General features: G+C 36.7%; 1 protein-coding gene across 1 annotated transcript; it reads left to right on the top strand.

Annotated features, from left to right (window-relative positions):
• Window positions 1-14,108: 14,108 nt before the first annotated feature.
• On the top strand, window positions 14,109-15,267 carry LOC121875584 (tigger transposable element-derived protein 1-like; the record flags this gene model as incomplete). Its single annotated transcript, XM_042380172.1, has 1 exon — window positions 14,109-15,267. A coding segment is annotated over one exon (1,159 nt), but the record flags the coding sequence as incomplete, so codon positions are not given.
• Between the last annotated feature and the right edge of the window lie 1,192 nt (window positions 15,268-16,459).

The raw sequence follows: 16,459 nt of genomic DNA, 5'->3' as shown, positions 1-16,459 counted from the left end.
CAGCAGGGTCCACGACAGCAGCAGGGTCGCAGCAGCAGGGTCCCACGACAGCACGACAGCAGCAGGGTCCGACAGCAGCAGGGTCCACGACAGCAGCAGGGTCAGCAGGGTCGACAGCAGCACAACAGCAGGGTGCACACGCAGCAGGGTCACACAGCACAGCAGCAGGGTCACATGACAGCAGCAGGGTCCACGACAGCAGCAGGGTGCATGACAGCAGCAGGGTCCACAACAGCAGCAGGGTGCATGACAGCAGCAGGGTCCACAACAGCAGCAGGGTGCAGGACAGTAGCAGGGAGTGCCTGAGGGAAAAAAAAACTGTGTGAGGGGGCGATGAATGCTGTGCTTCCCTCTCGGCAGGTACAGAGTCCTCAAATGCGCCTGCTGGGGTTGGTAGGACGTGGTGCTTGGGGCAGGAAGAGGAGCTGGTGTCTGCTTAGAGAAGCAGCGCTGCTCTAGGGTGTCTAACCTGCGGTGTAGAGACAGTAGCTGCAGAGCCGATGAGAGCTGCCTCTGTGTGGATAAGCCAGTCTTCCATGTTGCTTGAAGACTGGGAGAGTGATCGGTTTCTCCTCCATCCTGTGTGAGTGCGAATCTCCTGGGGTCACCATTTGTGGGGTTATGAGATATTTGGTTCACACTCAGGATGGGATGGAGAAAGGAAACTCACAATGTGCTCACTGTATACATATTGTATTGGATGTACAATGCAGCTTAGTGCTGGGAAGACAGCATGGTTACAAGCGTTGAGTAGAGAGAACTGGTTGGTGTAGGTGCTCAGAGGAGGACCAGCTTGTGGGTCGCCATGGTTGCCGGCTGGAGCGAGGGCCGCCAGGCAGGAGGAGGAGGAGGAGGTGTTGCTTGCTGGTGGCTGTGAGTAGAAAGAGTGGTCACCACGAGGTGTGGGTCACCATGGTCGCCGGCTGGAGCGAGGGCCGCCAGGCAGGAGTGGAGGAGGAGGTGTTACTTGAAGACTGGCTGTAGGTAGAAAGAGGTAGGTCACCACGAGGTCAGGTCATATATGGCGGAGGTAGGCGTGGCTTAATAGTTGACCTCTGTCATGTAAGGCGGCGCTGGTTGACCTAGACACAAGAAGCGGCTGGATTCGTGGTTCGGCTCGTCAGCGACAAACGGCGTTTATAGGGGAGGAATCCACTACAGTAGTACTTTCCTGTTTGGTAGCTGCCTACTACCGACTACCTTTGGTCAGTTAGAGTTTTGTGGACAATTCCAATTCTCACTTTTATATTTGAATAAATAAAAGTACAGTAAAACCTCGATTAACCGGCCACATATGGGGGGAAGGGGCCGACGGATAATTGAAAAGGTCGGTTAATAGTACATAAAGTCTACGGAAATAAAACATACACTTTCAACGTACCTTTCCCTAACCTACCTCATTTAAGTCCCTCTATTCATTTTTGTTTATTTGCCATTAATATTTCAATAGAATTTGCTTTAAAACGTTAACCTCTTTAGTAAATAAATATGAACCAGCACAGAAACCGTGAATAAAAAATGGAAAAGTCAAAGAACATGTCACCACAAAAATTGTGACCAAGTCCCAGGTTGCTGATCTGACTTTCTGCCTCATTTACACACAATTGCAGGGTCTCAATTGTTTCTCTTACTATTGACAACACAACATACATACAGGTACATTGTTTCTCACTCTTGATTTTTTTTTCATTTTTGCATTTCTTTATGGTTCTTTATTACAGGTTGTACCTCTCTAGTCCGGCAACCTCGGGACCTGACCGTTGCCGGACCATGGAAATTCACCCTTTTCCTGGATAGATAGTGACTTGTGCTTATGCCTGGAAGCACTAGCACCACTTTCTCTGCGTCATGGTCTCTTTGAAGACATATGGAAGGGTTAAATGTCGTATAATAGCTTCTCAAATTTTGCGAGTTTTTAATTCTTAACGTATTTCATTGGAACACACAAAAAAATAAATAAATAAAAATTTTGAGGGCGGAAACTTGAATTTCGACGGGTTTGAACGGCCCGCCAACGTGCAGACGACGTGCATAATCGTGTAAACAGCGTCATTTCTCTTATGTACTAAAGATTCATTATTGTTTATTAGTGAATGTCTTTTTTATTGAATTAATGTTTATGTGTGCAAAATGAGCAATACAATTCATTAATAATACGTAGAATATTAAAACACACGAGGAAATGACACAGCATTGTTTTCGTTGATTACAAAACCAGAGACTGACTGGTTCTACACATAAAACTGAAGGAAATAAGACCTTGGTTGTAGCTGTAGTAAAGTTAATATGGTTGTTTTAAGTAATGTTATTTAATGTTAATAAATGGAACAATAGAAGTAGCTAACGATAATGGTAAAGAAAAAAGAGAGATCGCGTATGTAAGTGCGCACACGTGAAAACATATCGTCATTACTTTACATAAGAATATGAAAGCAACACTTATTTACTGTTCATATATATTTTAATTAATGTTTCTGAATTTGTTTTTATTGAATTAATGTACGTGTGCAAAATTAACAATACAATTTATTAATAATACGTGGAATATTAGAGGAGACGAGACGGCTGCCGGCATTGTTTATGTTAAAGCTTACAAACCCAGTGACTGATTGGTTCTACATATAAAACTGAAGAAAATAAGACCCTGAGTTTAGCTGTAGTAAAATTAATGTAAAAAATGAATATGGTTGCTTGAAGTACCTGTAATGTTATTTAATGTTAATAAATGGAACAATATAAGTAGCTAACCATTAATGGTAAAAAAAAAAGTGAGACTGCTCGTATGTAAGTGCGCACATGTGAAAATATATCATCATTACTCTACATAAGAATATGAAAGCAACACTTATTTACTGCTCATATATATTGAAGGGTTAAATGTTGTACTCTGTATAGACAAGCAGAGAGAGAGAGAGAGAGCAGCCGAACTGCCGGATGTAAACAAACCTTAATTTCCCGCGGCTTTGTTGTTGTTTTTTTAGGGGATTAGCCCACCCGGGCATAGGTCACTGACCCACATTGGGGCCTGAGGGGCAAAAATTTAATACTCCTGTAATAATAATAATAATTCAGATAAGTGAAAAAAGCCTATCTACCTATTACCAAACTAAAATCGTTCCGGACCACGGGAGTTTCCGGACCACAGAATGCCGGAATAGAGAGGTACAACCTGTACTATTATTATTATTATTATCATTATCATTATCATTATCATTATCATTATCATTATCATTATTAATATTATTACATTATCTCCCCCTCAGGCCCCAATGTGGGTCAGTGACCTGTGCCCGGGTAGGCTAAAACCCGTAAAAAAAAAAAAATAAAAAAAAATATTGGTTTGGGATTGACGGTTAATCCAAAAGTCGGTTAATCGAGGTTTTACTGTATATCAGCAGTGGAAAAATTGCATGCAATTAGCTTAATATGGATAGTGGACATCATGTTCTAACATGTTTAGCTACTAGCACTATGGCCTAAACTGTTGTGTCAGTAGGGATGTAATTACCACAATCAATCCCTTTCGAGCCCTGTGGCACTTGTGCAGCAATGTTGCCATTTGTGGAATTTTGGGGGGTTGTTGTAAAACAATTGTATATTGGTCATGAACAAGGAAATGTTGGACGTCTTTCCACATCACTGTGAAATAGTTTCCAAACTACAGTGAGTTCTGCTATAACGCGTGTTTTGACAACGCGAATTGGCTCTAATGTGATTTATGAACAGAGGAACTATATTTGTATAACGCGAATGCTTGTTTGCTGTAACGCGATTTTTGCTTACTATTTCTCCAATTTTGTGGTATTAACTGTGAATATGGTAAAGAAGAATATCTCCAAGAAGCGTTCTGGTGATCGCATTCCCAGTGATGATCGTAAAAGAAGAGAAGCTCGATGTTATCTACCTCAAAATCACCCTTCTCCCCCATCAAGTTATATTCATATTTTTTCAAGGTAAAGTGTTACATTTATTGTATGATTTCATTATTAGATATGAATGTAACATTTATTTAGACTGTGCTATCCTTTGTGTTAGGCTGACTACTAAATTTTTTTCGATTTCGAGTAGTAATCTGCACCTAACCCTATTTTCTCCATAAACCCTGTTATTTCTATTACGCAAATTTCTATAACACGATGTTTTACAAGAACACAACTATCGCGTTATAGCAGAACTGACTGTATTTAGTTATGACAGTTTTGATATTAAAAATGTAATAAACATGTTCAAAATATATTAAAGTGTTTATATTAAATTCCTTTATTGTATCGAAGAAATATTTGATATTGGTTATAACAAGCCGTCATTTAAGAGAGAACTGTGGAAAGTCTATGAATTGCGAGAAACAACTAAATAGACACAATTTTATTCTGTTCCATGAATGTTTTTTGTCACGGTTTTGCAACAGCAAGTGTCTGCATATAGCAGCCATCCTAGTTTTGCCAATTTTACTTTAGAACAGAGAACTGTTTGCTTATATTTACAAAAGATTTGGTACTGTATAGCCTATTTAGTCTGAGATAAATTTAGAAGTACTGTACTGTAATATTATGTAGTCATCCATTTATTATTTTATGATTTGATGAATTATTTAGCAGTATTTAGTTATTATCTGTGTATTTGTTGATAATGTTTGAACTTTAATTTATCAAATTATAATAAATATGCTACTTTTTATCTTAGTTGCTAAAATTATGAATAATATTACTAAAGATATTTTTACAGTGTTATGTTAATTTTATTTTATAAATACTGTAATGTACTGTACTGTACTGTACTGTAAAGGCCGGATAAGTGTTGAGACATAATCAAATCACAATAATCTACTTTACTGTACTACAGTATGCAAATAATTGTGGTGATGCCCAAGTGCAGACGGATCTGCTGAAGTATTGTATAAATATTATAGTTGCTGGATAGTAGAATTTTCTGAGAAATTAGGAGAAATAACTGATATGAGAGATTACATAAATTTAAGGTGTTAAGAAATTTATCCAAAGCTCAATTAAATTAATACAGTGGCCCCTCGGTTAACGAACTCAATCCATTCCAAAAGGTCGTTCGTTAACCGAAACGTTCGTTAACCGAAACCATTGTTTCAATGGGTTTTTGGGTAATTGGTTCCAGCTCACCGAAAATTTCCTAACTTCAACAAAAATGGCGGAAAAATTTACTTACTTTGAGGTGTGTATGTAGAAGGCTCCTGGATGATGGTGATGATGTGCATTTGAAGTGGGAGGTGCAGGAGGAGAAGGGAGAAGAGAAGGAAGTGGAGGTGGAGGAGAAGCATTTTACTGCTTCTTGGAAGGTGAGTCACCTTCCATGAAAATGTCAGGAACCTCTGGACTGACAGATTCTCCACCATGAACATCCTCTCTCCTTCTTGAAGTGGAAGGCTGAGGGCTAGCATCTTGTTCCCTCTGCCTTTTACTGAAGAAAGTGTCAATTGTGGTCTGTGGGGCATCTGTCCTCCTCACCATTAACTTATGTTTAAAGAAGGAGACCACTGAGTCCTCAACATGACACAAAGTTAGTTCAGTTTTTTCCACTTCTGGGTGCTTTGAAGCCAGTTCCCTGAACTTCTCCCAGTGGTAAATCACATCTTTCAACTGTTTAGCTGACATATGGTCATCACTTTCAATTTCCTCCTCACCACTGTCAGCCTCTACCCGTAACATCTCATCCAGTTCCTTCAAGTCATTAGGAGTAAGTTCCTCCTCATGAGACATCACAAGCTCTTCCACATCCTTCTCCTCCACTTCAAGACCCAATGACTGACCAATGGACACAATCTCCTGGTCCAACTCTGTGTCATCCTCAAATCCCTCAAAATCATGGACTACTGATGGCCACAGTGCTTTCCATGAAGAATTGAGGGTTCTATTGGAGACTTCTTGCCATGATGACACAATCAATTTTACAGCCTCCAGGACGTTGAATTGTGTCTTCCAGAACTGTTTCAGTGTTAGTTCAGGATCAATGGAAGTTGCCTGATGACACCTCCTAAACATTTTCTTCATGTACAACTTCTTGAAGTTGCTGATCACATTCTGGTCCATTGGCTGTATGAGTGATGTAGTGTTTGGAGGCAAAAACAACACTTTCACAAAGTCAAATTTATACTCCAAATTTCTGGCAAGGTCAGGGTCATGACCAGGAGCATTATCCATGAGGAGAAGAGCCTTTAAAGGAAGTTTATTGGTGGTTAGGTAGCTCTTGACAGAGGGGCAAAACACATCAACAGCCCATTCATTAAAGAACTGTCTTGTCACCCATGCCTTACGGTTGGACTTCCAATAAACTCCAAGCATTGTTCTTACCACTTTCTGTTGCTTGAACACCCTGGGGTTTTCAGAGTGGTAGACAAGCATAGGCTTCAGTCGGAAATCCCCTGAAGCATTGGCACCAAGCAATAGAGTGAGACGGTCTTTCATGGGTTTATGCCCAGGTAAAGAGGCTTCATCCTTGGTGATGAATGTTCTTTTGGGCATCTTTTTCCAGAACAGCCCAGTTTCGTCAACATTGAACACTTGCTGTGGAAGATAATTTTCTTCTTCCATCAGTTTTTTAAATTCAATTAAAAACTTTGCTGCCCCTTCTTTATCAGCACTAGCAGCTTCACCATGCCTAACAACACTTAAAATGTCACTTCTTTTCTTAAATTTTTCGAACCAGCCTTTGCTAGCCCGAAAATCTTCAAATTCTGTTCCTGAAGAACCAGGTTGATCTGTCTTTAAATGTTCATAAATCTCCCTGGCTCTTTCACAAATGAAATCACCAGAAACTGAATCACCTTTCATCTGTTTTTCCCTAATCCAGATGATAAGTAACCTCTCAGTTTCTACGATTAGGGATCTACTTTTAAACACTCTTGTAGATTTGTCTCTCACGTTCACTTCCTTAAATTTGTCTTTTTGTGCAAGAATTGTCGACACAGTTGATGCCGACATGCCATATTCTTTGCATAGCGCATTTGATTTAATACCTTGTTCGTGTTTTTTTATTATTTCCTGCTTTATTTGGATTGAAATCACTTTTCTTGATCTCTTAGGCCCCATGCTGGATTCAAACAATGGCAACACGTATTTTTCAAAGTTAAACTAGCTGTAAATAAAGAATATTTTCTTTAAAGTAACACTGCACTGCACTATATATTGTCAATATGTAAAATAATTTTCAAAATGACCAATAATTTGCTTGGAAACACAGAAAAAAAGCGTTTAGTTGAAGAGAGTCTCAAGCAAGATGTTACCTCCAGTGAAAACAGAGAGAGACTGACGCCTGTTTGCTGTGTTAAGAGGCTGGATGCCGCGCATTAAACTAGTCACTTTACCTTCAATTTTGTTCAATAATTGTTAAAATGACTAAAAAATTGAATATTAAACTTTTAAAATTATTGAATAGTATAAACTTCTTGATATTTACAAAAATAGTAAGGAATTTAAGCCCTAGAACCGATTAATGTATTGGCGGACTGATACTAAAGCTGGTTGCCCGGTCAGTGCAAGCGAAAACATGTTGAGGTCGGTTCGTAAGAAGTTCGTTAAGCGAAATTTTTTTCGTTAAACGAATTGAAGATCCTTATGGAAGGCAGTTCGTTAATCGAAATTACGTTAACCGAGGTGTTCGTTAAACGAGGGGTCACTGTAGTTATACGACCAATATCCTGTACATAAAAAAGTAACAGTAACACTTTAGTTTTTAAAATGTAACGGCAGTGGTTCCGGCGTTACAGTTTCTACCAAGTAACAGTAATGTCCTTACTTTTAAAAAGTAATGGGCACAGCACTGGAATTTGAGGTGCAAGTTATATAATTAATTGTTGATTTAATAACATTGTGAGCATTAGAGAATGATTGAATAAGTTAATGAAATAAATAAGATTATCAGTACTAAAAAAAATGCATTATTTTAGCATATTTTCATCATTACTTATAATGAAAATTGGTCAAAAAATCAGTCAGTTTGACGTGTTTAATTGTAAATCAAGGGTTTTTTATTTTATTTTATTTCTTTCTACAATTTCAGGACTGTTTGACATGGATGGAATGATGGAAGCAAATGTAGTGCCACCACAACCCAACTTCCATTCAGATGACGATGACACTGACGGTTAGTTGTTAGAAAGTCTCTGTATGACTGTGTGATTAGTCTTGGTAAATATGGGGACACAAGAAGAATGTGCACCTAAATCAGTCAGTAGCATTCATTTTGCATTTTGTCTGGCTGTCACTGTTTAGCCAGGTGGATTTGGCATCACAAAGAGACATTTAGGGGAGCTTTATATCACTTTAATTATTCCCCCCTTCAATGTCATCCTTGAATTAATGTGTTAATTTAATGGCTGTACTGTACACCTTGCCTCAAATGCAGGTGGCTCAGTTGCCTAGAGGCTGATGGTCTCACTGGTGTCATTAGCTACCCATTCAGCAACTAGTAATTTTGTAAAACCTATGAATTACACTGAATTTGGTTAATCTAAAGGAATCCAGATGCAGTCATCCATTCCTTGGCAAGCTTCCTGCTGATATGAAACATGATGGTCCACAATGATCAGCTCTTCCCTGTCCAACTCTATACTCTATCTATGTATGTGACCCTATTAAAGTAAAGTACAGCACTCAAGGTTTTGTCAGTTGTTATTGCAAGTCTCGGTGTTATTATATACAGTAAGATGAATCAGACTTGTAAGGTTCTGTTTACATTATACAGACAGTATCTCGGTCCATATTTTTGTGTAACTTGTTTCTAAAAGCTAACAAAGAGCTTTAGGTCAGATATTTCTTCACTATGTATGCAAGGGTGTACTGTTATAATGTCAAAAACTTGAATAATCCTTACAACTAGGATGATGGAATTCTTAGATCTTGCATGACGTCACGTACTCCCATAATACAACGCGATCCTCTGGCCGCCGCCATGTTGTAGGTACAGTAAAGCCTTGAATAATAACAGTAATGTGTCTTCCAATATTGCAGTATAAGGTGAATCGTTGTATCGTGAATCATTAAATACCATTAAAATAAAGCAATAATAATGAGATGCGTTCCCAAGTGTGACCCTTTCATATCTTTTGTGTGGCTTTTTACCCTCTTTTCCCCCAAGCAACAAAATTAATGAAAAATGAAAATTATATTTTTTAAATAATGTTTATGAATGCACCTTATACAGTACAATATAAATGAATAATAATATGGTCACACAAGAAATGGGACGCCATTGTTTTTGTTAGTGTTTACAGCCGGGAGTCTGGGACGATAATTCTATGCAAGAAAATGAAGAAAATAAGACCCTGGTTGTAACTGTATTAAAATTAATGTAAAAAAATTAATATATATATATATATATATATATATATATATATATATATATATATATATATATATATATATATATATATATATATATATATATATATATATATATATATATATATATATATATATATATATACATACATATACATTTACTATATATATATATATATATATACAGTCAACCCTCACTTTACGCGGTTAATGTAACCCACAGGGTACCGCGGAAAGTGAGAAACGCGTAAAGTGAATAACATAACATATGGGATTAAATGAAATAGAGACCAGCTGACCCCCAAACTCCACTTTTTCCAACACAATACCTATGTTCTAGTAAAAATAACATCTTAATTTTATGATGGTACATGCACACAATTAATACTTAAGAGAAATAGAGAAATACAGTCGCCAAGTTAATGTCCATTCAAATAATGGACACGACTCCCTCCCCCTCTTCTCACACTACACTGCTGGCTCTTCCCTCTGAGAAATTTTGGGGGGAAAACCAGGTATAGTAATAAATAATACCTCAAACTAAAGTTAGGATAATATAATTGACATTGCTGGATTCCTTGTAAGACCAGGAATATTTTGAATATAAATGTCATATATTTTTCACAAAAGATAACATATTTACTCAGATTAAACATTTTATCTAAAATTTGTATGTCTAATGCAAAATATATGATGTTTATATTCAAAATGATCACCAAATTGTAAGAATTCCAGCAATGTAAATTATATTCTGGCCGGGTAATTTGTATGAATTTTATGAGCTAAAACAAATATCTTCAGTTAATAAAAAAAAAAATATTCTTCACGACACTATCTGTCAATCAAAGTACCCCACCTTGCCTCCCCCCTCTTCCAACCGCGCGGTCAGTCCCAACCCTCCCCCCACCCCCCACCAATCCTCCCTTCAAGAGAAAGAGTGGGTGAAAAAATAAATTTTAACATTTTGTATTAAATAATACCTCAGATTAAAGTTAGGATAATATAATTGACATTGCTGGATTCCTTGTAAGACCAGGAATATTTTGAATATAAACGTCATATATTTTGCACAAAAGATAACATACTTACTCAGAGTGAACATTTTATCTAAAAATTTTATGTCTAATGCAAAATATATGATGTTTATATTCAAAATGATCATCAAATTGTAAGAATTCCAGCAATGTAAATTATATTCTGGCCGGGTAATTTGTATGAATTTTATGAGCTAAAATAAAAATCTTCAGTTAATAAAAAAAAAAATATTCTTCACACGGTAACAGATGGTCGGTCGCCGGTCCCTCCCTCCCTCCCCCCCCACCCCCCACCAACGTCCCTACTAGATAAATGTGTGGGAATACCAGACTGTTTACCTTTTTAGTAATAAATAATAAATCAGACTAAAGTTAGGATAATATAATTGACATTGCTGGATTCCTTGTAAGACCAGGAATATTTTGAATATAAATGTCATATATTTTTCACAAAAGATAACATATTTACTCAGATTAAACATTTTATCTAAAATTTGTATGTCTAATGCAAAATATATGATGTTTATATTCAAAATGATCACCAAAGTGTAAGAATTCCAGCAATGTAAATTATATTCTGGCCGGGTAATTTGTATGAATTTTATGGGCTAAAACAAATATCTTCAGTTAATAAAAAAAAAAATATTCTTCACGACACTATCTGTCAATCAAAGTACCCCACCTTCCTCCCCCCTCTTCCTCCTCCCTCTTCCAACCGCGCGGTCAGTCCCAACCCTCCCCCCCACCCCCCACCAATACTCCCTTCAAGAGAAAGAGTGGGTGAAAAAAATAAATTTTAACATTTTGTATTAAATAATACCTCAGATTAAAGTTAGGATAATATAATTGACATTGCTGGATTCCTTGTAAGACCAGGAATATTTTGAATATAAACGTCATATATTTTGCACAAAAGATAACATACTTACTCAGACTGAACATTTTATCTAAAAATTTTATGTCTAATGCAAAATATATGATGTTTATATTCAAAATGATCATCAAATTGTAAGAATTCCAGCAATGTAAATTATATTCTGGCCGGGTAATTTGTATGAATTTTATGAGCTAAAATAAAAATCTTCAGTTAATAAAAAAAAAATATTTTTCACACGGTAACAGATGGTCGGTCGCCGGTCCCTCCCTCCCCCCCCCACCCCCCACCAACCGTCCCTACTAGATAAATGTGTGGGAATACCAGACTGTTTACCTTTTTAGTAATAAATAATAAATCAGACTAAAGTTAGGATAATATAATTGACATTGCTGGATTCCTTGTAAGACCAGGAATATTTTGAATATAAATATCATATATTTTGCACAAAAGATAACATATTTACTCAAGAGTAAACATTATATCTAAAATTTGTACTGTATGTCTAATGCAAAATCTATGATGTTTATATTCAAAATGATCATCAAATTGTAAGAATTCCAGCAATGTAAATTATATTCTGGCCGGATAATTTGTATGAATTTTATGAGCTAAATAAAAAAATTATACTTCACCGTGTAAAGGGGTACACCCACCGCGGACTGTGAGCATCCTGGGTTCTGGCAGGGCACCGCATAAACGTGGAAATGCGGAATGTGGGACCGCGTAAAGTGAGGGTTGACTGTATATATATACTATATATATATATATATATATATATATATATATATATATATATATATATATATATATATATATATATATATATATATATATATATATATATATATATATATATATATATGTATATATATATAGATATGTATATACAGTGAGTTCTGCTATAACGCGTGTTTTGATAACGCGAATTTGATCGAACGCGATTTATGAATTCGGAACAATATTTGTTTAACGCGAACTCGTTTGCTCTAACGCGATTCCACTCGAACGGTTGTTGTGACTTCAGTTCACGTTCGACATCACATGTTCAATTGAGTTATGTGTTTTGTTTGTGAACAATTGCAGAAATAATGTATGTAATATTTATGTATACAGTATACCTATATATTATAAGTAAATTGTAAAATTTTACATAAAAGAGAAAATCAAATTACATAGCGTTTTACACCCGCGCTCTCTTTACATCATACACAGTGTTTACAGTTTACGTTCGACATCACATATTCAATTGATTTATGTGTTTTGTTTGTGAAGAATTGCAGAAATAATTTATGTAATATTTATGTATACAGTAAACCACTCACAAGGTCCTACAGTACCACTAATTATTTTATACTGAAACTTACGTTTGGGAAGCTGGATTAAAATGAAGATTACCGGTATATTAAAATAATAAAAATGTATTATAAACCAGTCTAACATACCGTAATAAACACAGCTGCTATTATCATCCACCCCCCCACCCCCATTTGCCAGTGACAAGAAAGGGAAAGTGACCTTGACTGTGACCGCCTGTGGCTATTTTTAGCCGTCCTTGTGTTCGGAGGTGGTCAGTAATGCATATCTGTATATTTACTGATCAATATATTTATCTCCTATAAATAATTCATTTAAAATTTATTTTTTTGCAAAGAATATTCAGTAAATGACTGCATTAATTCTTGAAACTACCTACAGTGGTAAATTTAGGATATAAATAATGAACAGAAGTCACGTCATGGATTCGGAGTTTGGTCCTTAACGATCACCATAAATGTAGCCTCCCTTTTTCGCGAAACACGTATATAAATTAAAGAAAATACTTGCAGTATATTTAATATATTACAGTATATTATATATATAAATAAATAAACAAATAAATTCAAATTCCCTTATCATCCTGTGTCATATACAGAAATACTTGAGTCCCTGAGCGAGTACACAAAAAGAAAACGGAGGACTAAGACATCCAGGAGTGGATAGAGAACGGACATCTCTACTGGGGGACTCAAACGTTTCTCATGTTTTGTGGGCGCTCTAGCATAATATGAATAATATGTAAATTACAATTTACTTATACAGGTACTGTATATATATATATGTAAATTGTAAAAATTTAAATAAAAGAAAAACTAAATACGTAGCGTTTAAAGTGTACTGTACAGTATGTACAGTGCTGTGGCTTGGCGCGGGGTTATGCAGTGTTTACAGTTCACATTTGACATCACATGTTCAATTGATTTATGTGTTTTGTTTGTGAACAATTGCAGAAATAATTTATGTAATATTTATGTATACAGTATACCTGTACAGTATATGTAAAATGTAAAATTTTAACTAAGAGAGAAAAACAAAATACGTAGCATTTTAGACCTGCGCTCTCTTTACTCCACACGTTCACTTTGGAAGACGTGAGAAATTTTTAAGCGTCCTCAGTGCTTTCTGATTTACTGTTTCTCCAATTTTGTGACTATGGAAAAGAAGAATATCTCCGGGAAGCATTCTGGTGATCGCATTTCTGGTGGTGATCGTAAAAGAAAGGCTATAACACTTGAAGGCAAGCTTGATGTTGTCAAGCGTTTTGAAAATAAGGAAAGAACATGTGATATTGTGCGTGCAACGGGAATAAAGGAGTCTACTTTGCGCACCATTAGAGCCAATGCAGCAAAGATTAAAGCAAGCTGTGTTGCTGGAAAAACCTTGAGAGCTAGCAAAAGTGTAAGATCACGGCCAAAGGAACTTGAGGAGATGGAATGGCTTCTAAGTGTTTGGATAGAAAATCAAACGAAACCGATCTGGGACCAGCTTCCTCACCATTAAAGAGAAAGCCTTGTCAATATATGAGGACCTAAAGAAAAAAGCTGAAAATCCTGATGATGTGATTGCCTTTAGTGCTAGTAGTGGATGGTTTTCTGGTTTTGAGACCCGCTATGCTTTTCATAATGTAAAGTTATGTGGTGAAGCCGCAAGTGCCGACGAAGCAAGTGCCCGGGCATTTCCTCCCACTGTAAAGAAATTGATTCAGGAAGAAGGCTACACCTTAGACCAAATTTTTAATTTGGATGAAACAGGTTTATACTGGAAGCGCATGCCAACAAGAACTTACATTTCCAAGAATGAAGCACATGCTCCAGGCTTTAAGGCTGCGAAGGACCGTGTGACAGTGTTGTTGGGTGCAAATGCTAGTGGAGACTTAAAGCTTAAGCCTGTGTTGGTGTATCAATCTGTCAACCCGCGAGCTTTAAAGGGTTACATAAAGTCTACTCTAGGTGTTTGCTTTAGGTCAAGCAAAAAAGGTTGGATGACGGGACAAATTTTTTCTGACCTTCTTGTGGATGTTTTTGAAAATGTGTTTAAAAAATATTGCAAGAAGAAGAATATAGATTTTAAGATTCTCCTCATTTTAGATAATGCGCCAAGCCACCCTCCCACTGTTGCTGAGCTTTCTGACAATATCAAAGTGCTCTTTCTACCTCCAAATACAACATCTCTCCTTCAACCAATGGACCAAGGAGTAATAGCAGCCTTCAAAGCCTATTATTTGAGGCGTACATTTAAGAAACTTATTGAAGCTACTGAGGAAGGAAATGATAAGGCCAGTGTTCTTCAGTTTTGGAAAAAATTCAACATCAAGCATGCAATTGACATCATTGTGGAGGCCTGGGGTGAAGTAAGTAAGGACTGCTTGAGTGGAGTTTGGCAGAAGCTTCTCCCAGATTTAATTCTTGATTTTACAGGCTTTGATGCATCAGAGGAGCTCCCAAAAATTACAGAAAATTGTGTTTCTCTTGCAAAGCAAGTTGGCTTTGCTGAAGTGGAAAGCGCTGATGTTGAAGAACTGCTCGAGTCCGACTGTGAAGACCTCTCTACAGAAGATCTACAACAACTTGTTGATTCTGAGAAAATAGAAGATGCCGAAGATGAAGAAGTCCAGGATGCAAAACCACGAGAGCTTCCCACTTCTGTTTTATCTTCTATCCTGAGAGAAGTTGATACGCAGTTGCAGCGCTTGGAAGACAATGACTACAATGCAGAAAGGAGCAGGATTGCAGTTCGTGGTGTTAAATCTTTTTTGGCACCTTATGAACAGCTTCTTTGTGAAAGAAGAAAGACGGCAAAACAGCAAACATTAGACGTCTTTTTTAAGTCAACCCCCAAGAAGCAGACTGAAGACACTGAACCACAGCCATCCACTTCTGGAATTAGACGTTTTTTTCTTCCCTCCCATGCAACCAAAACTGCACCTGATGATGATGATGATGATGACGATGACAATTGTCAAATCCTGTCTGCATGACTCCTCATCCTCAACATTAACCTTCTCCCCCATCAAGTTAAATTCATATTTTTTCAAGGTAAAGTGTAACATTTACTGTATGATTTCATTATTAGATATGAATGTAACATTTATTTAGACTGTGCTATCCTTTGTGTTAGGCTAACTACGAAATTTTTTTTCGATTTGGAGTAATCTGCACCTAACCCTATTTTCTCCATAAGCCCTGTTATTTCTATTACGCGATTTTCTATAACACGATATTTTACAAGAACACAATTATCGCGTTATAGCAGAACTACCTGTACCTGTGTATATATATATATATATATATATATATATACATACATACATACATACATACATACAGTTTTACCCCGCCTAACGCGGTTTCACTTAACGCGTTTTCGCATATACGCGGTGCCTTGCCAAAGCTGAACTTTCACTTAACGCGGATTTTTTCCACATATACGCGGTGAGTGTCCGAGACGCTATTTTTAGATTTGCCCCACCCGCCACCCTGCCTGACTGCCTGTTTTAGCTCATAAAATTCATACAAATTACCAGGCCAGAATATAATTTACATTGCTGGAATTCTTATAATTTGGTGATCATTTTGAATATAAACATCATATATTTTGCTTTAAACTTACAATTTTTAGATAAAATTTTTCTCTAGGTAACTATGGTATCTTTTGTGCAAAATATATGACATTTATATTCAAAATATTCCTGGTCTTACAAGGAATCCAGCAATGTCAATTATATTATCCTAACTTTAGTTTGAGGTATTATTTATTAAAATTTAGTGGTTATCCCACACATCTCCTTGGGACGGTTGGTGGGGGGTGGGGGGAGGGAGGGACCGACCGACCATCTGTTACCCTGTGAAGAATTATTATTTTTTTTTATTAACTGAAGATATTTGTTTTAGCTCATAAAATTCATACAAATTACCCGGTCAGAA

The sequence above is a fragment of the Homarus americanus genome, unplaced genomic scaffold (genome assembly GCF_018991925.1).
Source record: "Homarus americanus isolate GMGI-L3 unplaced genomic scaffold, GMGI_Hamer_2.0 scaffold6754, whole genome shotgun sequence".
NCBI classification, from domain to species: domain Eukaryota; kingdom Metazoa; phylum Arthropoda; class Malacostraca; order Decapoda; family Nephropidae; genus Homarus; species Homarus americanus.
This window is presented reverse-complemented; position numbering and strand designations above follow the sequence as displayed.